This window comes from Takifugu rubripes, chromosome 17, assembly GCF_901000725.2.
Source record: "Takifugu rubripes chromosome 17, fTakRub1.2, whole genome shotgun sequence".
Lineage (NCBI taxonomy): Eukaryota > Metazoa > Chordata > Actinopteri > Tetraodontiformes > Tetraodontidae > Takifugu > Takifugu rubripes.
Genome location: NC_042301.1, coordinates 10,541,677 through 10,567,260, shown reverse-complemented (window position 1 = coordinate 10,567,260; position 25,584 = coordinate 10,541,677). Strand labels below are relative to the sequence as shown.

Sequence of the window (25,584 nt, the reverse complement as noted above, 5' to 3'; positions counted from 1 at the left end):
GATTAGACTCATCATTTGTCTCCCAGTAGTTTTTAAACTGAGGAAGCCTGTACGGTCTTCCAAATAAGATCTCATAAGGAGTTAGGCCTGCGGTGCTTGTAATGTTTATATAGAGCTTAGCCAAATCAACACATTGTCCACGGTCTCCCCGTCTCTTCCATGCATCTCTTCAGTCTGTTTTTAATAGTGCCATTAGTTCTTTCAACTAAGCCTGCGCTCTGAGGATGATAGGCACAATGGTGTTTTAAGTCAATATGAAACATAACACTGATCTTTTTAACAACTTGATTTACAAAATGAGTACCATTATCACAGTAAATCTTTTCTTCACTTTTATTTAATTCTATGAAGTCCATATTTATAGTTTGGAATGGATATTGGGGAGCAGGAAATTTTCCTCTCCTTGGTCTCAGATTTCCCTGTGAATTATGTCTTGCACACGTCAGACATGTTCTACAATTTATTTATTTTTTTGAATAAGAATTAAATCCATAGGTTGTTTAAAGCTGCTGTATCTGTCCTACCGTCCCTCCTGTTGAGACATGTGTTACACCATGGCTCAATATAGCAGCATATTTACACAGATTTTCTGGTAGGATAGATTTTCCTGCTGGTCATGCATAGATTCTTCTTTTAAGGTTGCTCATTTTTCTTTGATGAGCCGTCTATAAACAAAAATGCTCCAGTTTTTAAAGGTTGATCTAAATCACTTCTACTTTTGCAGTTTGTTCAGCTCATTCTTGGCAGTCATGTGGTTCTCCGTCATCTGTTTTGTGCCTTTCCTATGTCTTTCCTATGGCTATATCTCTCAACTTACTTTGTTCCATCTATGTCTCTCAACTTACTTTGTTCCATCTATGTCTCTCAACTTACTTTGTTCCATCTATATGTCTCTCCTCAATGCCTTAATTTCCAGGTTTGTCTGCAACTCCAGCATATCTGTAGTGCAGAGTTTGCCTGAAAGATTCAACTTTCTTCTCCACCTTTCCTGACTTATTTTCCCCGAACCTTCTGCATCTCCTTCCACAAACTTTTCATCCCCCTCAAGTTCGACATCCTTTTTCTTGAAGAGCAGCATGTTGTACTATGTGGTCTCACAGAAAAGTTTTCTGGCACACAGTCAAAGGGAGGACACTAACACGGCCTTCTACTGTGCACTATCTGCACAGCGGTGTTAGTTTTAAGGGATGAAACCCGTCCTTTGTCCCCTGATCACCAGTACTTCATTTTCTTATGAGGCAAAATAATAAAACACAGGACTAGCAGAGTTCTCCTATCAACTCTTTCAATGGCTTAGTCCTCCATTCACACACAAACACAATTTCCTATTTTCTTAACTTAATTATGGCTAAGTTATAACCTACTTAATTAATGGCTAAGTATAAACAACACTATAGAAGCACTCGTTTCCACAGCCATAGACGTTGCGATTACAGCTTTCACACAGTGTGGAAGAGCACATGCTACAGGGTCAAGTTTAGACGAGAAATATGCTATTGGTTTCATTTTAGTCCCACATTGTTGAGCTAAGACCGAGGTCATCAAATGTCCTTTGCAATCAACCATCTGAACAAAAGGTTTGCTGTAATCTGGCAAGGCTAAAGCTGTGCTCGACACTAAAGCTTGCTTAATGTCACGGAAGGCCTTTGCTGCGTTTTCAGTCCATTTTAGTGAAGAAGTCATTTTTAAATCTTCTTCATACATCATTTTTTGCAACGGTGCTGTAATTTCAGCATAATTTGGCACCCAGTTGCGGCAATAATTAGTCCTAAAAAGGACATCATTTGCTTTTTAGTCTGTGGTTTTGGAGCTTGCAAAATAGCTGTTTTACGGCCTTCTATGATAGTTCTTCCTCCTGCACTCAGGTTCTGACCCAAGTACTTTACTTCAGTTTTGCACAGCTGTAGTTTACTTTTGCTTACTTTATGGCCTTCTTCTGCTAAATGTTTAAGAAGTGCTATGGTGTCTATTTTACATGCTTCTAAGGTTTCAGATGCTAATAAAACATCATCTACATAAATCAATACTTGACTCCCACTGGGAGGGTGGAATTTAGCCATACTTGCTGTCATCATCTGAGAATAAATAGTTGGGCTTTCACAATAACCTTGGGGTAATCTGGTGTAAGTGTAACGTTTGAATCATCCAGTGTGCATGTGGACATGTTAATGTTATGCCGCTCTACCCATCCACGAATAGGCTCTCTGGAGCCTGCATGGAGGGCATTTTTCAACTGTTGTCTATATGCACCTGCATCTGTGTTGTCATCATGCAGTCCGCTGTTTGCTCTGAAAACTTTAGTCATTCTGGCTTGATATTCTTCGAAAAGCTCATCCTCTCTTTGTTTAACACGGTTAATTTCCACATAATTTGCACTCTTAGCGAAACGATTTCGAGTTCTTAATACAAGAGCATTGACTCTGTCAATTCACCATCATCATGTTTCAGCACCTCATTATTTTGTTTTGGATTCCAGTCTCCACTTACATGAGTCCAGTTAGAACCCAGAGCTGTCATCCAGATCTGTTGAACCTCTGCACCATTAAGGTGATAGGCTCTTCTCACATTTTCCATACCTTCTATAAAGAGTTCTATGTCTTCCTTATGGGAAGGCACACCTTCTATGGCTTTTTAAACATCCTCCATTGTCCAAGTTCTATAGACTAGCATTACAGGTTGGTTTGTTTCAGCATTTGGATTAGCTACTTCAATCATGGGGTACATATCTTCCATTGGAGGAATGCTCGTTTCACTTAGATTATTCAATTTTGGGACTGCTGGAGTCAGTGCTTGTCCTAATGCTTTTGACCACGCATACCCATGGGGGTGCGCTGAGCGTGTAATTCTAAGTGTATCAGTGGGTGGAGGGTCTAATGTCTGTGGTGTATATGTTGGTGGCAATGCACACGATTCACGAAGGTCAGGATACAAGCCTCCCACCCCTGCTGCTCTCTGTTCTACTTCCGCTTCCCCTTTCTCTGCCGATTTATCTGTTGCCTGCTCTGTCTGTCTGTGCGCGCGTCTGCTCACTGCGCCTGTCTCATCATCCTCTTTCCTGTGAAACATTAACTGTTTGTTCTCAACCTCGTCCTTTCCCTCCTTTGCCTCCATTTTCGACTTACTTTGTCCCTTCTCTCTCCTTAACGCTAACTGCAACCAAAACTCAGTATCCTCATAACCGCATTTTTTCATCTTTTTCGGATTATTTTTAGTTCGCTCTTTTATTTCATCTTGTAGGGCTGTTATTTGTTGTGAATTTAGCTGTCCTTTGAACCCATAATCAGTTATCCACTTGTCTAAATACGCGAGTTTCTTTGGATTTTGTCCGTCGATGAATTTCCAATCCTTACACCGCAATTCATCTCTGGGCCTTTGTTTACTTTTACTTGTCCCCATTTTTTGGAGGATTTCGATTTTTACTTTTAGCTCTACTTTTCAATCTGCTTTTTATTATGATTTTTTTTTTTAATTTTACGAGTTAACCTTATCCTAATTTACCGGTAATTTTTTTGTTTTTTTTGTTTTTTATTAAGAATTTGGTCCAGTCTTGCACATAGGGTGACCTAAAACTGGAATGTTGATCGCAGTGGGGTGATAATTAATCAAACCGTTGTGGTACTTCTCACTTCAACTCTTTCGAGTGGAGAGTCTTGCCTCTGCATCCACAAGGGCCTTATCACTTACAGTCCCACTGCTTTGGTATGATTGAAAATACCTAGTGGTATTTAACAATCCTTTCACACTCACAATCACTCTTTTGGATGATTTGTCGTGACTTAATTTCTTTTTCACGTGGCCAGGACTCCCTCGCCCTGCCTTGGTACTGCCCTTAGTACTCTTATTTACCTGCCATTGACTAGTATTCACAGGGTTTGTTTCTCATTGCGTCTTACAGAGGACTTTCGGGTTCCTCTCTCCCAAAACACTGCCTTAGTGTCTATCGCAATTTTTACATTAAGTCCCCGACAATCATCATCACACACACACTTTTGAATTCAAGACATGCTCACCACTGTTGTCTTTCCTCCTGGAATTCCGTCAACCGTCAGGATCCAAGCAGTGAGTTGAAGCCCAGTCCCGGAAAGGGAATCTTAGGTCGCTTTGAGGCGGCCTGCCGTGGCCACGGTCTTTCCTGAGGTTCAGCCTCACCCACTGGACCCTTCAGGTGTGTTGGAATCCGGCTCGAAGGACCAAAATGTTAGGTTGAAACAACCTGAAACACGAGAAAAACAAATGAGGCAAAGACAACAGTTTAGAATTTTACTTGCAAGGAGAACAGAGAGATGTGCTCAGTTACAGATCTCCAACACGTTCTGACGCACACCTCCCGCCATCCTTCTTTTATTGGAATTAGGAGGTTCCTAGTTACAGAAGTCAAATGGGAGGGGGAAAACACAAGATAGCAGGTCTCAAACAGAGCAAGAGACTGTAAATCATAATGGTGAGATTATACGTAGGCCTTCACTGATTTGATTATCTTAGCTCACAAACAGCACATTCTTCTATATCAGACAGATTAAGAGAACATCTCCTGGGTCATGCCCTGACCCTAACCCAGCTCCTGGGTCATTGTCAGGCCCTGCAGCTCTATCTCCAGTCAATGCCACTTCTCCAACAGCCACCGCATTTCTGTCGCCCTTGGCCAGAGAAGTTCGAGGTGACATACCAAGCATCATGAACATTAAGCATTAGCAAATAATAAGAAACATTAAGTAATGAGAGACAATATAACAAGAATAAGGAATATAACAAGGTGAAAGCAAATAAGAGATAACTTTAATATAATGGATCTAACATGAGTTCATAAGAAGAGCGTCGGTGACATACAGTAGATCATACTTGTATGTTTTTACCTTGTTGCCGTTAAAGGTAGTTTCATATTAATCTTAAAACACATTTTAAGTTGAAAACAGCAATGTTTTCAACAAAACTGGGATTTGCCGTGGTTGGTATCATCCTCAACTCAAGTAGGAATAATTTTTTTGTGCGTTTGTTAAAAAGAATCTATGTTTGATACTTTGTGAGTTGGAGTTTAGTTAACATCAAAAGCATCATAAGCTTGTAAAACCTCCTGTGGTGTTTGATGACAAAACTAACAGTGCATGAAGTTAATGGTGAGCCTCCAGGTTTTCACTTGTGCTTCTCTCTGCTGAAGGGGTTCTGGGGAAAGGCAGCCACACCTGTGCCTTAAAAGGTACTTCATTGAATCTGTCCTGCTCAGCTGAACATTCTACAATCCCAAAATGGTTCAACCTGGATGGAACCACGTGGACAGAAGTGTTGGTAAATGGAAGTAGACTAAAACACCAGATATCTAAAGATACCCACCCGACTTCATCAGTCACGGGTTTAACAAAGGACGACAAAACCTCTTACTGCTGCAATGAGAAACCAGAAAACTGCCATGAAGACCACATTCAGCTCACTGTTACAGGTAAACTTGATGACTGACTAACTTTAAAGAGAAAGGGACGAGTTTGTGCTAATTCTCTGTATCTTTCTCTTCATCTCAGCCCTGCAGGTGAAGGTGTTTCCCACCACAGACGGACAGACGGTAACACTGATGTGCAGCACCGCCTGTACGCTGACTGGCAGACCTGCTGCCTACATCTGGTACAGGAACTCAGAGCTGCTCTATCATGACTGGTCTCCATGGTACCAGGAGATGGTCACCAGTGACAAAACAGTCAGCTACTCCTGCGCCATCAAAGGCTACGAGGCTCTCAGAGCTCCTGCAGTCACAGTGGGCCAGTTATGAGAGGGGCGGAGCTGTCAACTGATCACCACCTGGTGGTGAGTTGGCTCCGATGGTGGGGAAGGATGCCGGACAGACCTGGCAGGCCCAAACGCGTTGTGAGGGTCTGCTGGGAACGCCTGGCAGAGTCCCCTGTCAGAAGGAGCTTCAACTCACGCCTCCGGGAGAGCTTTGACCATGTCCCGGGGGAGGCGGGGGACATTGAGTCCGAGTGGACCGTGTTCCGTGCCTCCATTGTTGAGGCAGCTGACCGGTGCTGTGGCCGCAAGGTGGTTGGTGCCTGTCGTGGCGGCAATGCCCGAACCCGCTGGTGGACACCAGCGGTGAGGGATGCCGTCAAGCTGAAGAAGGAGTCGTATCGGGCCTTACTGGCCTGTGGGACTCCTGAGGCAGCAGATGGGTACCGGCGTGCCAAGCGGAGTGCAGCTACGGCGGTTGCCGAGGCAAAGACTCGGGCATGGGAAGAGTTCGGTGAGGCCATGGAGAACGACTTTCGGACGGCCTCGAAAAGGTTCTGGACCACCATCCGGCGTCTGAGGAGGGGGAAGCAGTGCACTGTCAACGCTGTGTATAGTGGTGATGGTGTGCTGCTGACCTCAACTCGGGATGTTGTGGATCGGTGGAAGGAATACTTCGAGGACCTCCTCAATCCCACCAACACGCCTTCCAGTGAGGAAGTAGGGCCTGGGGACCTGGAGATGGGCTCTCGTATCTCCGGGGCTGAAGTTGCCGAGGTAGTTAAAAAACTCCTCGGTGGCAAGGCCCCGGGGGTGGATGAGATCCGCCCAGAGTCCCTTAAGGCTCTGGATGTTGTAGGGCTGTCGTGGTTGACTCGACTCTGCAACATCGCGTGGACATCGGGGGCAGTGCCGCTGGATTGGCAGACCGGGGTGGTAGTCCCTCTTTTTAAGAAGGGGGACCGGAGGGTGTGTTCCAACTATAGGGGGATCACACTCCTCAGCCTCCCTGGTAAGGTCTATTCAGGGGTACTGGAGAGGAGGGTCCGCCGGATAGTCGAACCTCGGATTCAGGAGGAGCAATGTGGTTTTCGTCCTGGGCGTGGAACAGTGGACCAGCTCTACACCCTCCGCAGGGTCTTCGAGGGTGCATGGGAGTTTGCCCAACCAGTCCACATGTGTTTTGTGGACTTGGAGAAGGCATTCGACCTTGTCCCTCGGGGGGTCCTGTCGGGGGTCCTCCGAGAGTATGGGGTGTCGGGCCCGCTGATACGGGCTGTCCGCTCCCTGTACGATCGGTGCCAGAGTTTGGTCCGAATTGCTGGCAGTAAGTCGAACTCGTTTCCGGTGAGGGTTGGCCTCCGCCAGGGTTGCCCTTTGTCACCGATTCTGTTCATAATTTTTATGGACAGAATTTCTAGGTGCAGTCATGGTGTTGAGGGGATCCGGTTTGGTGACCTCAGGATCGCGTCTCTGCTTTTTGCGGATGATGTGGTCCTGTTGGCTTCATCGGCCCGTGACCTCCAACTATCACTGGATCGGTTCGCCGCCGCATGTGAAGCGGCTGGGATGAGAATCAGCACCTCCAAATCCGAGGCCATGGTTCTCGACCGGAAAAAGGTGGAGTGCCTTCTCCGGGTAAAGGAGGAGATCCTGCCCCAAGTGGAGGAGTTTAAGTACCTCGGGGTCTTGTTCACGAGTGAGGGAAGAATGGAGCGGGAGATCGGTGTGGCGTCCACAGTAATGCGGACTCTGCACCGGTCCGTTGTGGTGAAGAGAGAGCTGAGCCGAAAGGCGAAGCTCTCGATTTACCGGTCGATCTTTGTTCCTACCCTCACCTATGGTCATGAGCTTTGGGTAATGACCGAAAAAACAAGATCACGGGTACAAGCGGCTGAAATGAGCTTCCTCCGTAGGGTGGCTGGGCTCTCCCTTAGAGATAGGGTGAGAAGCTCTGCCATCCGGGAGGAGCTCGGAGTAGAGTCGCTGCTCCTCCGCGTTGAGAGGAGCCAGATGGGGTGGCTTGGGCATCTAGTCAGGATGCCCCCTGGACGCCTCCCTGGTGAGGTGTTCAGGGCATGTCCCTCCGGTAGGAGACCCCCGGGGAGACCCAGGACACGTTGGAGAGACTATGTCTCTCGGCTGGCCTGGGAACGCCTGGGGATCCCTCCGGATGAGCTGGAGGAGGTAGCTGGGGAGAGGGAAGTCTGGGCTTCTCTCCTTAGGCTGCTGCCCCCGCGACCCGACCCGGATAAGCGGTAGAGAATGGATGGATGGATGGATGGATGATAAAGTGCTTTCCTGTCTGAAACATGTGTGAAAATATCTGTTTTCTGCATTTGAATCAGACATAAAAGTCAAGATCAGTCCATCTACAGAGGTGACAGAAGGTGATCGAGTCAAACTGACCTGCAGCACCAGCTGTCCTCTGACCAACAACAAGAACTACATCTGGTATCTGAATGATCAACTTCTACAGCTGCCAGAGCACCAAAACAAACACCTGGTTCTGGATGCGGTCACAACTCAGCATGCAGGAAACTACTCCTGTGCTGTGAACACTCAGAGACATGTTAGATCTCCTGAAAAGACACTCAGAGTTCAGAGTTCCTCATTAAAATGGACCCTGGCGGCAGCTGCAGGAGTTGGTGCTGCTCTCCTGGTCTTCATCTCACTTGTCATCTGTTGCATCAGGTGAAGAACAGAACCTGATGTAAACTGAGTTAATCACATAACACACACCAAATGTGACTGGTATCACAAGTGGTTTTTTTTTTTAACATTCTTTTCAGAGGAAAGGGAAAGTTGAGCCAGAATACTGTCCTTAAGTTGGAGGAGGTGAGTGGCCCGATGCTCCTTAACTATAACCATCTTCCTAAAACAAACATAACACCAACATTGGGTGTCTTGCCTCATTGTCAGGTAAATCACGGTCCTGTGTATGAGGAAATCACAGATCAACCCACGGAGGAGAATGGCATTTACTACAGCAGCATACGTTTCCCCCAGACTGATGTGGATCCTCTTGACAGCATGGTCCAACCTCATCAGCACCAAGAGGAACAGCACATCCCTTATGCTGTTGTCTGTCTGAGGAACCGCTGCACATGAACAAGCATCTTATATCGTAATTTCTGATTCCTGCAAGTATTTATACAATTAATCATCTTAGTCATTAGTCTGAGATCATAACGTTGGTGGGACCACGACTGATCATCGTCCCCAGTTTGTGGATTCCTGCTGATTATAACAGAAATAAAACTGCAACTTATTCACTGATAGAAGATGGGATAAAATTAAGCAGATGTGCTTCATATACACTTACATTAAATTGATCATTTAGTAAGGACCTGAACAGGCTTTATCCTGCATTTTAGACAGTTTTTCACAGTTATATAGATGCAATAATAATAATAATAATAATAATAATAATAATACAGTATAGGCTCTGTGAAGTGAACTTACCTGAATGGATCATCACCTGTGACGCTCTGCAGTTATGAGCTGCTGTGTAGTAGCAGCCTACTATTAAACTCTTCAATATGTGAAAGAACACAAAGAAAATATTAATTGTATTGTGTACATGTAGCATGGACGAATTACGTTGATCATTTTGTACACCGCCATTTTGTACATCCTACCCTTTCGAAAGGTGCACTGACGCAAACACTTTGTTAAAAAGTACTTTATTCGCAATAATACTCCGTCGCGACATTACTGCACACACGTAAACCTTAGTCATCTGCTGTTATTGACATATTTCTGAAGAAATTCCTTCAATTGATTTTTAGGGCATGCTAACAAAACAGGAAAATGCCAACCTACACTAGCCACCCTATGTAACCATACATGCCCCAAATTATTTTATTTGTATATGTATATATTTTTTAATCGAACTACAATGCTTGGTGTTTGTGTTTAATAAACAATGTGAGAAACGAAACGGCTGTGTCGATGACGAGGCACTTGTTACCAATAGGCTAATGCCATTTCCATTTTTTTCTTTTTTGTAACACTGTACATGTGATAGTTGTTATTAAATGTTGAAAACTCTCCTGAAAAGACACTCAGAGCTCAGAGTTCCTCATTAAAATGGACCCTGACAGCAGCTGCAGGAGTTGGTGTTGCTCTCCTGGTCTTCACCTCACTTGTCATCATCTGGATTATGTGGGTGAAAATGGTCACTGTTAAATCAAGAACTGTTTCATTTGTATTATATTGTATATTAACTCAGGACTTTTTGGTTGAAAATCAGAAAAAGCAAGTTTTCCAATCAACATTCAGGACCTGGGATGTCAGACAACATTGAGATGGTAAATATAATACAGTGTTCGATAAATATTTCAAGTTATCACTCAAGACCCCTCCCTCACGTGTTTCTAATTGTATAACAAGTGACTTCAGACTGAAAACACTGAATTGCATCTGGATTAGAGGATAAATCTTGGTGGTTTCTCCTCAGCAAAACCCTGAGAACCACTATGAAAATGTGGCAACAGCAAAAACAGAGCAAGATGATCATCAATACAGCAGACTTCACTTCACCCGACAACACACCGATGATCTCTATGCCACTCTTTCTCCACTGTCTTCTAACTCTCACCACTGCTGACACTGGAAACAACATTAAAAGACATCCAAATATGCAATAGTTTTGTCTTCATTATAATGGTTGTAGTCCTGTGTTGGGTGTTAACGCAGCTCTTAAAGCTCGTATGTATGTGATGGTTTCAGGCCGGGTCACCACAGCTAAAATGAAATCAGATATTTCTGTCCTTGACCTTCTAGCTCACTGCAGCAACTTTGTAATAAAATGTAAAGGACAAGATCATGGAAAATCTATAAAAATGCATGACACGGATGTTTCACTAGAGGTCCTTTTAAAACCACAAATAATAGCAGGAAGTGGAGATTTGAAGGTACATGCCGACTTTACAAAGTTCTCTTCCTGTTTTAACAGATGTGTGTTGAGTTCATAAGAAGAGCGTCGGTGACAGAGATCATACTTGTATGTTCTTACTTTGTTGCCGTTAAAGGTAGTTTCATATTAATCTTAAAACACATTTTAAGTTGAAAACAGCAATGTTTGCAACAAAACTGGGATTTGCCGTTGTTGGTATCATCCTCAACTCAGGTAGGAATAATGCTTTTGTGCGTTTGTCAGAGAGAATCTATGTTTGATACTTTGTGAGTTGGAGTTTAGTTAACATCAAAAGCATCATAAGCTTGTAAAACCTCCTGTGGTATTTGATGACAAAACTAACAGTGCATGAAGTTAATGGTGAACCTCCAGGTTTTCACTTGTGCTTCTCTCTGCTGAAGGGGTTCTGGGGAAAGGCAGCCGCATCTGTGCCTTAAAAGGTACTTCATTGAATCTGTCCTGCTCAGCTGAACATTCTACAATCCCAAAATGGTTCAAGCTGGATGGAACCAATTGGACAGAGGTGTCTGTTAATGGAAGTAGCCTAAAACACCAGATATCTAAAGATACCCACCCGACTTTATCATTCATGGGTTTGACAAAGGACGACAAAACCTCTTATTGCTGCAATGAGAAACCAGAAAACTGCCATGAAGACCCCATTCAGCTCATTGTTACAGGTAAACTTGGTGACTGACTAACTTTAAAGAGAAAGGGACGAGTTTGTGCTAATTCTCTGTATCTTTCTCTTCATCTCAGCCCTGCAGGTGAAGGTGTTTAACACCACAGACGGACAGACGGTAACACTGATGTGCAGCACCGCCTGTAATTTGACTGACAGACCTGCTGCCTACATCTGGTACAGGAACTCAGAGCTTCTCTATCAAGACTGGTCTCCATGGTACCAGGAGATGGTCACCAGTGACAAAACAGTCAGATACTCCTGCGCCATCAAAGGCTACGAGGCTCTCAGAGCTCCTGCAGTCACAGTGGGTCAGTTATGTTTCGCTGGCATTTCTACCACCAAAGTAATCCTGCAGTTTATTTAATCTGAAGTTAATCCAGCAACCAGTTCTCTCTCCACCCAGAGTCGGTCTCATCTACCTGCTTTACTGTGTCCTACAATGATGGGAGAATGTGTTTGTACAACCACACTTCAGTGAAAGGACCCTGCTCCATCACGTACCCCACAGGTTCACTTTCATCACTCACAATCAATCCTCTCACAACACTGATCCTTTCATCATTTTACTCATTTGTTTGTGTTTTGTTACTGTAACGTAGTTCCCATTTACAGTACCCTCGCTTCCATTATCACAGGGCTTCTTCAGTTTATATGTGATATCTGTATTTTTCTACTTTTAACCATGATTCTATGTTTACCATCTTCTCTCAGAAATATATGTTGAAAAGACTCCAAGGAAGGATCATGTCAAACTGAGCTGTAACACCACCTGTCCTCCCACAAACACTCAATGGTACAAGAACAGAGAAATGCTTAAAGACCCATTACAACCAATACCCAACACTTCTCAAGACAACTGTCAGTGCTGTCAGTGGTGTCAAGGAGCTGCAGTCTGATGAAGTCTGTGAGTATCACCAAACCTGTGGCCTGAACATAGAAACAAGATAAAGTTTTGATGTGGTTTTATCATAAATCCTTACCGTTAAAAAATATGTAACTATGAATTTGAGATGCAACAGTCAGAAAAAAATCATAATTAAAGAATCCACTCAAAAATGTCAAGGTTTAAAGTGAATTTCCTTTGAGTTTCATCAAAACTGACACCGTCTTTGCTTTCATCTGTCAGGTGCTGCTGACAAATCCTGCCTGACTGTGAATTATATAAAAAAGAGAATCTGTGCTTTGGAAGGTTCCTCAGTAAACATCTCAAGTAAATATTCCAGTTCAAACTACACAAAATCCAAGGCTAAACACTGGTCTAGAATAATCTGGAATGGTGAGAAGGAGGAGAGAATGAATGTATTGAAAACTGATCATTTTACATATCATGAGGACCAAGAGAAGCAGATTAACACAATGTCAATTAAATCTGTGAACCAAAGTGACTCAGCAGAATACAGATTCAGGCACCAAGATGACAACACAAGTCAGAAACCCGGAACTGTTCTGATTGTTACAGGTAAATCTGGATCATAAAATATAAAACAAGCTTAAATCGAGAGAGCTTTGTATCTGAGCCACATCAAAATACAAGATTTTCTCATTTTGCCATCCAATAAGTAAATACTTCGAATCAAAATTGAAGTTAAATAAAAGTTATCTTTCATCTTTCTCAGGACATGTGCTAACATTCATGTAAATTAGTGCTGATATTTTAGCATGAGTGTCTGGAAAACAGCAGAGGCAAAAATTGTTGATCATTTCTACAGTTTTGTGAATCACTTTACATGATAAAGTCCTTTCCTGTCTGAAACATGTGTGTAAATATCGGTTTTCTGCATTTGAATCAGACATAAAAGTCAAGATCAGTCCATCTACAGAGGTGACAGAAGGTGATCGAGTCAAACTGACCTGCAGCACCAGCTGTCCTCTGACCAACAACAAGAACTACATCTGGTACCTGAATGATCAACTTCTACAGCTGCCAGAGCACCAAAACAAACACCTGGTTCTGGATGCGGTCACAACTCAGCATGCAGGAATCTACTCCTGTGCTGTGAACACTCAGAGAGATGTTAGATCTCCTGAAAAGACACTCAGAGTTCAGAGTTCCTCATTAATGATAGGCAGTTCTATCCTGGACCAGATCAATGGTTCTTTAGTGACAGGTTATGTACCCCGGTCCTACAAGGTGGCAGTGATTAAGTCGTTGCTTAAAAAACCATCACTGGATCCTGATGTCTTAGCAAATTATAGGCCGATATCCAACCTTCCTTTTATCTCTAAAGTTCTAGAGAAGGTGGTGGTGACTCAGTTACTGCAGCACCTGCAGAGGAACAGCCTGTTTGAGATGTTTCAGTCAGGCTTTAGAGCTCACCACAGCACAGAAACAGCACTTCTTAAAGTCACTAATGATCTTCTCATAGCTTCCGATCATGGACTCGTCTCTATGCTGGTTCTGCTGGACCTCAGTGCTGCTTTTGATACAGTTGATCACAGCATCCTGTTACAGAGACTGGAATATGTGATTGGGATTGAAGGGACAGCACTAGACTGGTTTAGATCATACTTATCTGATAGATACCAGTTTGCCCATGTCCATGGTGTTCCCTCCTCATACAGTAGGGTTAGCCATGGAGTTCCTCAAGATTCTGTACTCGGACCAATCCTCTTCACATTGTACATGCTTCCCTTAGGGAACATTATTCGGCAGCATGGGATAAATTTTCATTGTTATGCTGATGACACTCAGCTTTATTTATCCATTAAACCAGAGAAGACAGATAAGTTAGTGACGCTTCAGACCTGTCTTAAAGACATAAAGTCCTGGATGTCTTCAAATTTCCTCCTCCTTAACCCAGGAAAAACTGAGGTCATGGTGTTTGGTCCTGAACCTCTCTGGGATAGATTAGATCACATGATCACTCTAGATGGTATCTCATTAACATCTAGTCTCTCTGTGAGGAATCTAGGAGTAACTTTTGATCAAAATCTCTCCTTCAACTCACACATTAAATTAGTCTCTTGAAGTGCCTTTTTTCACTTGAGGAACATCACAAAGATCAGGAAACTGCCGACGCGGCATGATGCTGAAAAGTTAGTCCATGCATTTGTTACTTCCAGGCTGGACTACTGTAACTCTTTATTATCAGGGTGTCCAAACAACTCTTTAAGAAGCCTCCAGTTGATCCAAAATGCTGCAGCCAGAGTTCTGACAGGTATTGACAAAAGAGATCACATAACTCCTGTACTGGCGTCGCTTCATTGGCTGCCCGTTAAATTTAGAATAATTTTTAAAACCCTTCTTTTGACCTACAAGGTCCTCAGAGGCCTAGCTCCATCCTACCTGGAGGAGCTAGTGATACCTTATCAGCCCAATAGACCGCTCCGCTCTCAGAATGCTGGTCTACTTGTGGTTCCCAGAGTTTCCAGGAGTAGAATGGGGGGCCGAGCATTTAGCTACCAGGCCCCCCTGCTATGGAACCAGCTCCCTGTCCAGGTACGGGAGGCGGACTCCATCGCTACTTTTAAGATCAGACTCAAAACCTACCTCTTTGAAAAAGCTTATTGTTACTAATTCTGTAGTTCCAGTTACTATCATAGACAGACAAATTATCATACTTAGGGGGTCGTCTAATCGTTAGGTCACATCTTAGTTATGCTGTTATAGGCCAAGGCTGCCGGGGTCCAGAAACATGATCACCTGACAGGCCTCTGTCACTCCACTGGGTCATGGTTTCCTCTCCTCTCCTCTCCTCTCCTTTCCTCTCCTTTCCTCTCCTCATCAAGCAGACTAGTTATGCTGATTCTTGTGTAGTTTTTCTGCTTCTCCCCCCCCTCTATTTATTTACAGGTATCGCCGCCCTTGGAGCTGCATAATGACCTCCGGCCCCGCTGAAGTGATTGTACATTATAGTTTTATATTTATATTCATATTCTATTTAATTTATTCTATTTTATTTCTTATTTTATTATGTTTTTATTATCTTTAATAGGTTTAATGGGGTGTAATGGTGGTGGGAAATTTTGTAGATGCTTGTAGATCTTTGGAGATGCTAATTTCCCTGGTGGACACCCCCTAAAGGGATCAATAAAGTACTCTTGAATCTTGAATCTTGAATCATATTTGTGTGTGTTTCTGTGCTCTGTGCCTCTCCTCTCCTCTCCTCTCCTCTCCTCTCCTCTCCTCTCCTCTCCTCTCCTCTCCTACCTATCCTCTACTTGTCCTCCCCCTTCTCCTCTCTCTCTACCCAGCCGGCCATCAGCAGGAGGGTCCCCCTACATGAGCCTGGTCCTGCTCAAGGTTTCTTCCTGTTAAAGGGGAGTTTTTCCTTGCCACTGTTGCTTGTCTGGGGTCAGGCCCTGGGATTCTGGAAAGCGCCTTGAAACAATTTTGATTGTATAAGACGCTATATAAATAAAGATTGATTGGTTGATTGATTGATTAAAATGGACCCTGGCGGCAGCTGCAGGTGTTGGTGCTGCTCTCCTGGTCTTCACCTCACTTGTCATCTGTTGCATCAGGTGAAGAACAGAACCTGATGTAAACTGAGTTAATCACATAACACACATCAAATGTGACTGGTATCACAAGTGTTTTTTTTCATTTCAGAGGAAAGGGAAAGTTGAGCCAGAATACTGTCCTTAAGTTGGAGGAGGTAAGTGGCCCGATGCTCCTTAACTATAACCATCTTCCTAAAACAAACATAACACCAACATTCGGTGTCTTGCCTCATTGTCAGGTAAATCACGGTCCTGTGCATGAGGAAATCACAGATCAACCCACGGAGGAGAATGGCATTTACTACAGCAGCATACGTTTCCCCCAGACTGATGTGGATCCTCTTGACAGCATGGTCCAACCTCATCAGCACTAAGAGGAACAGCACATCCCTTATGCTGTTGTCTGTCTGAGGAACCGCTGCACATGAACAAGTATCTTATAGTGTAATTTCTGATTCCTCCAAGTATTTATACAATTAATCATCTTAGTCTTTAGTCTGAGACCATAATGTTGGTGGGACCACGACTGATCATCGTCCCCAGTTTGTGGATTCCTGCTGATTAAGACAGAAATAAAACTGCAACTTTTTCACTGATAGAAGATGGGATAAAATTAAGCAGATGTGCTTCATATACACTTACATTAAATTGATCATTTAGTAAGGACCTGAACAGGCTTTATCCTGCATTTTAGACAGTTTTTCACAGTTATTTAGATGCAATAATAATAATAATAATCATAATAATAATACAGCATAGGCTCTGTGAAGTGAACTTACCTGAATGGATCATCACCCGTGATGCTCTGCAGCTTTGACCTGCTGTGTAGTAGCAGCCTACTATTAAACTCTTCAATATGTGAAGGAACACAAATAAAATATTAATTGTATTATGTGCATGTAACATGGACGAATTACGTTGATCATTTTGTACACCGCCATTTTGTACATCCTACCCTTCGAAAGGTGCACTGATGCAAACACTTTGTTAAAAAGCAGTTTATTCGCAATAATACTCCGTCGTGACATTACCGCACACACGTAAACCTTAGTCATCTGCTGTTATTGACATATTTCTGAAGCGGCAAATTCCTTCAATTGATTTTTAGGGCATGCTAACAAAACAGGAAAATGCCAACCTACACTAGCCACCCTATGTAACCATACATGCCCCAAATTATTTTATTTGTATATGTATATATATTTTTAATCGAACTACAATGCTTGGTATTTGTGTTTAACAAACAATGTGAAAAACAAAACGGCTGTGTCCATGACGAGGCACTTGTTACCAATAGGCTAATGCCATTTCTGTTTTTTTTCTTTTTTGTAACACTGTACATGTGATAGTAGTTATTAAATGTTGAAAACTCTCCTGAAAAGTTCCTCATTAAAATGGACCCTGACAGCAGCTGCAGGAGTTGGTGTTGTTCTCCTGGTCTTCACCTCACTTGTCATCATCTGGATTATGTGGGTGAAAATGGTCACTGTTAAATCAAGAACTGTTTCATTTGTTTTATATTGTATATTAACTCAGGACTTTTTGGTTGAAAATCAGAAAAAGCAAGTTTTCCAATCAACATTCAGGACCTGGGATGTCAGACAACATTGAAATGGTAAATACAATATAGTGTTTGTTAAATATTTCAAGTTATCACAGAAGACCCCTCCCTCACATGTTTCTAATTATATAACAAGTGACTTCAGACTGAAAACACTGAATTGCATCTGGATTAGAGGCTAAATCTTGGTTGTTTCTCCTCAGCAAAACCCTGAGAGCCCCTATGAAAACGTGGCAACAGCAAAAACAGAGCAAGATGATCATCAATACAGCAGACTTCACTTCACCCGACAACACACCGATGATCTCTATGCCACTGTCTTCTAACTCTCACCACTGCTGACACTGGAAACAACATTAAAAGACATCTAAATATGCAATAGTTTTGTCTTCATTATAATGGTTGTAGTCCTGTGTTGGGTGTTAACGTAGCTCTTAAAGGTCGTATGTATGTGATGGTTTCAGGTCGGGTCACCACAGCTAAAATGAAATCAGATATTTCTGTCCTTGACCTTCTGGCTCACTGCAGCAACTTTGTAATAAAATGTAAAGGATAAGATCATGGAAAATCTATAAACATGCATGACACTGATGTTTCACTAGAGGTCCTTTATAAACCACAAACAATAGCAGGAAGTGGAGATTTGAAAGTACATGCCAACTTTACAAAGTTCTCTTCCTGTTTTAGCAGATGTGTGTTGAGTTCATAAGAAGAGCGTCAGTGACATAGATGATACTTGTATGTTTTTACTTTGTTGCCGTTAAAGGTAGTTTCATATTAATCTTAAAACACATTTTAAGTTGAAAACAGCAATGTTTGCAACAAAACTTGTATTTGGCGTTGTTGGTTTCATCCTCAACTCAGGTAGGAATAATTCTTTTTTGCGTTTGTTAGAGAGAATCTATGTTTGATACTTTGTGAGTTGGAGTTTAGTTAACATCAAAAGCATCATAAGCTTGGAAAACCTCCTGTGGTGTTTGATGACAAAACTAACAGTGCATGAAGTTAATGGTGAGCCTCCAGGTTTTCACTTGTGCTTCTCTCTGCTGAAGGGGTTCTGGGGAAAGGCAGCCGCATCTGTGCCTTTAAAGGTACTTCATTGAATCTGTCCTGCTCAGCTGAACATTCTACAATCCCAAAATGGTTCAAGCTGGATGGACCCAAATGGACAGAAGTGTTGGTAAATGGAAGTAGCCTAAAACAACAGATATCTAAAGATACCCACCCGCCTTTATCATTCATGGGTTTGACAAAGGACGACAAAACCTCTTACTGCTGCAATGAGAAACCAGAAAACTGCCATGAAGACCACATTCAGCTCACTGTTACAGGTAAACTTGATGACTGACTAACTTTAAAGAGAAAGGGACAAGTTTGTGCTAATTCTCTGTATCTTTCTCTTCATCTCAGCCCTGCAGGTGAAGGTGTTTCCCACCACAGACGGACAGACGGTAACACTGATGTGCAGCACCGCCTGTACGCTGACTGACAGACCTGCTGCCTACATCTGGTACAGGAACTCAGAGCTTCTCTATCAAGACAGGTCTCCATGGTACCAGGAGATGGTCACCAGTGACAAAACAGTCAGATACTCCTGCGCCATCAAAGGCTACGAGGCTCTCAGAGCTCCTGCAGTCACAGTGGGTCAGTTATGTCTCGCTGGCATTTCTACCACCAAAGTAATCCTGCAGTTTATTTAATCTGAACTTAATCCAGCAACCAGTTCTCTCTCCACCCAGAGTCGGTCTCCTCTACCTGCTTTACTGTGTCCTACAATGATGGGAGAATGTGTTTGTACAACCACACTTCAGTGAAAGGACCCTGCTCCATCACGTACCCCACAGGTTCACTTTCATCACTCACAATCAATCCTCTCACAACACTGATCCTTTCATCATTTTACTCTTCATTTGTTTGTGTTTTGTTACTGTAACGTAGTTCCCATTTACAGTACCCTCTCTTCCATTATCACAGGTTTTCTTCAGTTTATATGTGATATCTGTATTTTTCTACTTTTAACCATGATTCTATGTTTACCATCTTCTCTCAGAAATATATGTTGAAAAGACTCCAAGGAAGGATCATGTCAAACTGAGCTGTAACACCAGCTGTCCACCCACAACCACTCAATGGTACAAGAACGGAAAAATGCATGAAAACCCATTACAACCAATACCCAACACCTCTCAAGACAACTTCCTGTGTGCTGTCAGTGGTGTCAAGGAGCTGCAGTCTGATGAAGTCTGTGAGTATCACCAAACCCGTGGCCTGAACATAGAAACAAGATAAAGTTTTGATGTGGATTTATCATAAATCCTTACTGTTAAAAAATATGTAACTATGAATTTGAGATGCAACAGTCAGAAAAAAATCATAATTAAAGAATCCACTCAAAAATGTCAAGGTTTAAAGTGAATTTCCTTTGAGTTTCATCAAAACTGACACTGTCTTTGCTTTCATCTGTCAGGTGCTGCTGACAAATCCTGCCTGACTGTGAATTATATAAAAAAGAGAATCTGTGCTTTGGAAGGTTCCTCAGTAAACATCTCAAGTAAATATTCCAGTTCAAACTACACAAAATCCAAGGCTAAACACTGGTCTAGAATAATCTGGAATGGTGAGAAGGAGGAGAGAATGAATGTATTGAAAACTGATCATTTTACATATAATGAGGACCAAGAGAAGCAGATTCACACACTGTCAATTAAATCTGTGAAGCAAAATGACTCAGCAGAATACAGATTCAGGCTCCAAGATGACAACACAAGTCAGAAACCCGGAACTGTTCTGATTGTTACAGGTAAATCTGGATCATAAAATATAAAACAAGCTTAAATCGAGAGAGCTTTGTATCTGAGCCACATCAAAATACAAGATTTTCTCATTTTGCCTTCCTGTAAATAGTTCAAATCAAAATTGAAGTTAAATAAAAGTTACCTTTCATAGGAAATGTGCTAACATTCATGTAAATTAGTGCTGAAATTTTAGCATGAATGTGTGGAAAACAGCAGAGGCAAAAAATGTTGATCATTTCTACAGTTTTGTGAATCACTTTACATGATGAAGTCCTTTCCTGTCTGAAACATGTGTGGAAAATATCTGTTTTCTGCATTTGAATCAGACATAAAAGTCAAGATCAGTCCATCTACAGAGGTGACAGAAGGTGATCGAGTCAAACTGACCTGCAGAACCAGCTGTCCTCTGACCAACAACAAGAACTACATCTGGTACCTGAATGATCAACTTCTACAGCTGCCAGAGCACCAAAACAAACACCTGGTTCTGGATGTAGTCACACCTCAGCATGCAGGTAACTACTCCTGTGCTGTGAACACTCAGAGAGATGTTAGATCTCCTGAAAAGACACTCAGAGTTCAGAGTTCCTCATTAAAATGGACCCTGGCGGCAGCTGCAGGAGTTGGTGCTGCTCTCCTGGTCTTCACCTCACTTGTCATCTGTTGCATCAGGTGAAGAACAGAACCTGACGTAAACTGAGTTAATCACATAACACACATCAAATGTGACTGGTATCACAAGTGTTTTTTTTCATTTCAGAGGAAAGGGAAAGTTGAGCCAGAATACTGTCCTTAAGTTGGAGGAGGTAAGTGGCCCGATGCTCCTTAACTATAACCATCTTCCTAAAACAAACATAACACCAACATTCGGTGTCTTGCCTCATTGTCAGGTAAATCACGGTCCTGTGTATGAGGAAATCACAGATCAACCCACGGAGGAGAATGGCATTTACTCCAGCAGCATACGTTTCCCCCAGACTGATGTGGATCCTCTTGACAGCATGGTCCAACCTCATCAGCACTAAGAGGAACAGCACATCCCTTATGCTGTTGTCTGTCTGAGGAACCGCTGCACATGAACAAGTATCTTATAGTGTAATTTCTGATTCCTCCAAGTATTTATACAATTAATCATCTTAGTCTTTAGTCTGAGACCATAACGTTGGTGGGACCACGACTGATCATCGTCCCCAGTTTGTGGATTCCTGCTGATTAATACAGAACTAAAACTGCAACTTATTCACTGATAGAAGATGGGATAAAATTAAGCAGATGTGCTTCATATACACTTACATTAAAATAATAATTTAGCAGCCACAGTTGTAAGGACCTGAACAGGCTTTATCCTGCATTTTAGACAGTTTTTCAGTTATATAGATGCAATAATAATAATAATACAGCATAGGCTCTGTGAAGTGAATTTACCTGAATGGATCATCACCCGTGATGCTCTGCAGTTTTGACCTGCTGTGTAGTAGCAGCCTACTATTTAACTCGTCAACATGTGAAGTAACACAAAGAAAATATTAATTGTATTATGTGCATGTAACATGGACGAATTGCGTTGATTGTTTTGTACACCGCCATTTTGTAAATCCTACCCTTCGAATGGTGGCGCCAACACTTTGTTAAAAAGCAGTTTATTCTCAATAATACTCCGTCGCGACATTACCACAGACACACAAACCTGCCGTTATTGACATTTACAGCCACCCTATGTAACCACACATTCGTGTAAATATCCCAACTTGTTTTATCAATATATCTCTATCTATCTATAACAAAAATAAATAATAAACAAACAATGTAAGAAACGAAACGGCTGTGTCAATGACAAGGCACTTGTTACCAATAGGCTAATGCCATTTCCGTTTATTTCTTTTTTGTAACACCGTACATGTAATAGTTGTTATTAAATGTTGGAAACTGACAGAACAAAGTTTGGATGTATAAATAAAATAAGTGCTGTACCTTTTGTTTAATAAATGCGCAGTAAATAATTACTTGGAGTCTTCCATCAGATGACCGGCAGTTTTGCAGTATTATGAAGGCATTCACATATCTACATCTGGGATACACTCCAGAAGACATTAATGAAGAGAAACACGTAACATTTTAAATGTTAGTCCACAGGTATAGAGGTAAAACAAATACTGTGATTTGCAGTGCATAAACAAAAAAATGCAATTAATCATCTGCTTCCAAAATCAAGTCTGAGTAAAAGAAAAAAAAAGTTGCGCGGATGGGTGTTGTTTTTAAATAACTTAAACCTTAAAAAACATGTCCATGTAAGGCAGTAATCATTCACCAGCATCTAAGGATGAAGTCATGTCGTCCCATTAACAGAAGGAGAAATGGAAATGGAGAGGAGAGCTTCAGGGTATTACAACATCTCAAAGTTACATCAATATACTTTGCAGACAAGTACATGACGTTGGTCTGACTGCTATTTTTAAGCTGCTAGATTTACCACTTCCTCCTGTGTACGGTCAAGACGGGAAGCTCTTTATGCATCACTCTGTTTTACTGTTCTCACCCAGAGGTGAGACCTTCTCACAGAAGGTGATCAAGTCAAACTGACCTGCAGCACCAGCTGTCCTCTGACCAACAAGAACTACATCTGGTACCTGAATGATCAACTTCTACAGCTGCCAGAGCACCAAAACAAACACCTGGTTCTGGATGCGGTCACAACTCAGCATGCAGGAAACTACTCCTGTGCTGTGAACACTCAGAGAGATGTTAGATCTCCTGAAAAGACACTCAGAGTTCAGAGTTCCTCATTAAAATGGACCCTGGCGGCAGCTGCAGGAGTTGGTGTTGCTCTCCTGGTCTTCACCTCACTTGTCATCATCTGGATTATGTGGGTGAAAATGGTCACTGTTAAATCAAGAACTGTTTCATTTGTATTATATTGTATATTAACTCAGCACTTTTTGGTTGAAAATCAGAAAAAGCAAGTTTTCCAATCATCATTCAGGACCTGGGATGTCAGACAACATTCAGATGGTAAATATAATATAGTGTTTGTTAAATATTTCAAGTTATCACTGAAGACCCCTCCCTCACGTGTTTCTAATTGTATCACAAGTGACTTCAGACTGAAAACACTGAATTGCATCTGGATTTGAGAATAAATCTTGGTTGTTTCTCCTCAGCAAAACCCTGAGAGCCACTATGAAAATGTGGCAACAGCAGAAACAGAGCAAGATGATCATCAATACAGCAGACTTCACTTCACCCGACAACACACCGATGATCTCTATGCCGCTCTTTCTCCACTGTCTTCTAACTCTCACCACTGCTGACACTGGAAACAACATTAAAAGACATCTAAATATGCAATAGTTTTGTCTTCATTATAATGGTTGTAGTCCTGTGTTGGGTGTTAACGCAGCTCTTAAAGCTCGTATGTATGTGATGGTTACAGGCCAGGTCACCACAGCTAAAATAAAATCAGATATTTCTGTCCTTGACCTTCTAGCTCACTGCAGCAACTTTGTAATAAAATGTAAAGGACAAGATCATGGAAAATCTATAAAAATGCATGACACGGATGTTTCACTCGAGGTCCTTTTTAAACCACAAATAATAGCAGGAAGTGGAGATTTGAAAGTACATGCCGACTTTACAAAGTTCTCTGATACTTGATACTTTGTGAGTTGGAGTTTAGTTAACATCAAAAGCATCATAAGCTTGTAAAACCTCCTGGGGTGTTTGATGACAAAACTAACAGTGCATGAAGTTAATGGTGAGCCTCCAGGTTTTCCCAAAATGGTTCAAATTGGATCGAACCAAGTGGACAGAAGTGTTGGTAAATGGAAGTAGATTAAAACACCAGATATCTAAAGATACCCACCCGACTTTATCAGTCACGGATTTAACAAAGGACGACAAAACCTCTTACTGCTGCAATGAGAAACCAGAAAACTGCCATGAAGACCACATTCATCTCACTGTTACAGGTAAACTTGATGACTGACTAACTTTAAAGAGAAAGGGACGAGTTTGTGCTAATTCTCTGTATCTTTCTCTTCATCTCAGCCCTGCAGGTGAAGGTGTTTCCCACCACAGACGGACAGACGGTAACACTGATGTGCAGCACCACCTGTACGCTGACTGACAGACCTGCTGCCTACATCTGGTACAGGAACTCAGAGCTTCTCTATCAAGACAGGTCTCCATGGTACCAGGAGATGGTCACCAGCGACAAAACAGTCAGATACTCCTGCGCCATCAAAGGCTACGAGGCTCTCAGAGCTCCTGCAGTCACAGTGGGTCAGTTATGTTTCGCTGGCGTTTCAACCACCAAAGTAATCCTGCAGTTTATTTAATCTGAACTTAATCCAGCAACCAATATCAATATCAATATCAATCTTTACTTATATGGCACTTTTCATACGCTAGGTAGCACAAAGTGCCTCACAAAGGATAAAAACGCAAAGAGAACAAGAGAATCAAGAAAAGGACACACACACACACATCCACACACACAAACAAGCTTAGACAAGTTGAGACATGGCTGGGCACCGAGACCTGAGGCGAAGGAGACGCCACCTTTGGAGGCCCACCAGGCCGAGGGAGGTCACGGTCCGTGACCACAGGCGGTACCGCCACAAAGACCAGCCCGACCCGGACAGACATGAGGAGACACTGGAGCTAAAAACTGAAGGCATGAAACAGTAAATGGGATAAAAGGTATAAAAGCTAAAAGCTGAGGAACTAAGAATTGAAGTAGTAAAACAGTACTAAGACTAAAACAGACTAAAACAGTAAATGGGATAAAAGGTGTAAAGACTAAAAACTGAGAGACTAAGAACTGAGGGAATAAAACAGTAAAAGTGTCAAGTAAAATAAGGATAAGACATAAAGAAGCATGAAGACATAAAATAAATTGAAAATGATCAGAAAATCAATTAAAGGCCTGATTAAAAAGGTGTGTCTTGAGCCTCTTTTTAAAAATCTCAACAGTCTCTGCGGCCCTGAGGTTCTCCGGCAGGCTGTTCCACAGTCGGGGACCATAATAACAGAAGGCCGCTTCCCCGTGCGTTTTAGAGCTTACATGTGGGATGGTTAAAAGGCCGGTGCCAGAGGACCTCAGAGTCCGCGAGGGTTGATAGAATAAAAGCAGGTCAGATAAATAAGTCGGGCCAAGACCATTAAGACATTTAAAAACTAATAAAAGAACCTTAAAATCGATCGTGAAACGCACGGGTAGCCAATGCAGCGATTCTAAAACCGGTGTGATGTGCTCCCGCCCTCTGGTCCTCGTCAGCACTCGTGCAGCTGAGTTTTGTAATAATTGTAGGTTGGTGATGCTCTTTTTTTGGAAGACCAGAGAGCAGGGCATTGCAATAATCTAAACGACAAGAGATAAAAGCGTGCATCAGCACCTCCGTGCTGGCCTGAGAGAGAAACGGGCGGACTCTGGCTATATTCTTCAGGTGGTAAAAACCTACCTTTGTTA

General features: G+C 42.4%; 3 protein-coding genes and 1 long non-coding RNA gene across 6 annotated transcripts in view; all 4 read left to right on the top strand.

Annotated features, from left to right (window-relative positions):
* LOC115253203 (uncharacterized) overlaps positions 1–8,853 on the top strand; it is a 90,598-nt gene extending 81,745 nt beyond the window's left edge. The window contains exons 9-10 of the mRNA XM_029850395.1: positions 8,505–8,550; positions 8,635–8,853. Of these exons, the coding sequence (XP_029706255.1) occupies positions 8,505–8,550; positions 8,635–8,823 (235 nt within the window). The 3' untranslated portion in view covers positions 8,824–8,853. The remainder of the gene's footprint in view (positions 1–8,504; positions 8,551–8,634) is intronic.
* A 909-nt stretch (positions 8,854–9,762) lies between these two features.
* Positions 9,763–12,586, top strand: LOC115253207 (uncharacterized). Of its 2 annotated transcripts, none has more exons than XM_029850405.1 (8): positions 9,763–9,892; positions 9,968–10,025; positions 10,175–10,846; positions 11,035–11,313; positions 11,393–11,626; positions 11,722–11,826; positions 12,030–12,222; positions 12,445–12,586. In XM_029850405.1, exons 3-7 carry the CDS (start codon positions 10,795–10,797, stop codon positions 12,212–12,214), a joined length of 855 nt encoding a protein of 284 aa, XP_029706265.1. In that variant the 5' UTR covers positions 9,763–9,892; positions 9,968–10,025; positions 10,175–10,794; the 3' UTR covers positions 12,215–12,222; positions 12,445–12,586. The 2 variants fall into 2 exon arrangements, with proteins under 2 accessions (XP_029706265.1, XP_029706264.1); XM_029850404.1 differs by having other exon boundaries at positions 9,772–9,879.
* A 5,418-nt stretch (positions 12,587–18,004) lies between these two features.
* On the top strand, positions 18,005–21,891 carry LOC105419225 (uncharacterized). Of its 2 annotated transcripts, none has more exons than XM_029850398.1 (9): positions 18,005–18,186; positions 18,375–18,653; positions 18,733–18,966; positions 19,062–19,166; positions 19,373–19,567; positions 19,790–20,122; positions 20,444–20,789; positions 20,878–20,923; positions 21,008–21,891. In XM_029850398.1, exons 1-9 carry the CDS (start codon positions 18,135–18,137, stop codon positions 21,140–21,142), a joined length of 1,725 nt encoding a protein of 574 aa, XP_029706258.1. In that variant the 5' UTR covers positions 18,005–18,134; the 3' UTR covers positions 21,143–21,891. The 2 variants fall into 2 exon arrangements, with proteins under 2 accessions (XP_029706258.1, XP_029706259.1); XM_029850399.1 differs by having other exon boundaries at positions 20,444–20,632; positions 21,008–21,148.
* Positions 21,892–22,264: 373 nt separating this feature from the next.
* On the top strand, positions 22,265–24,467 carry LOC105419853 (uncharacterized). The gene is made up of 4 exons (XR_966354.2): positions 22,265–22,980; positions 23,069–23,126; positions 23,276–24,082; positions 24,162–24,467. It is a non-coding gene; the product is annotated as an uncharacterized lncRNA (long non-coding RNA).
* Positions 24,468–25,584: the final 1,117 nt, after the last annotated feature.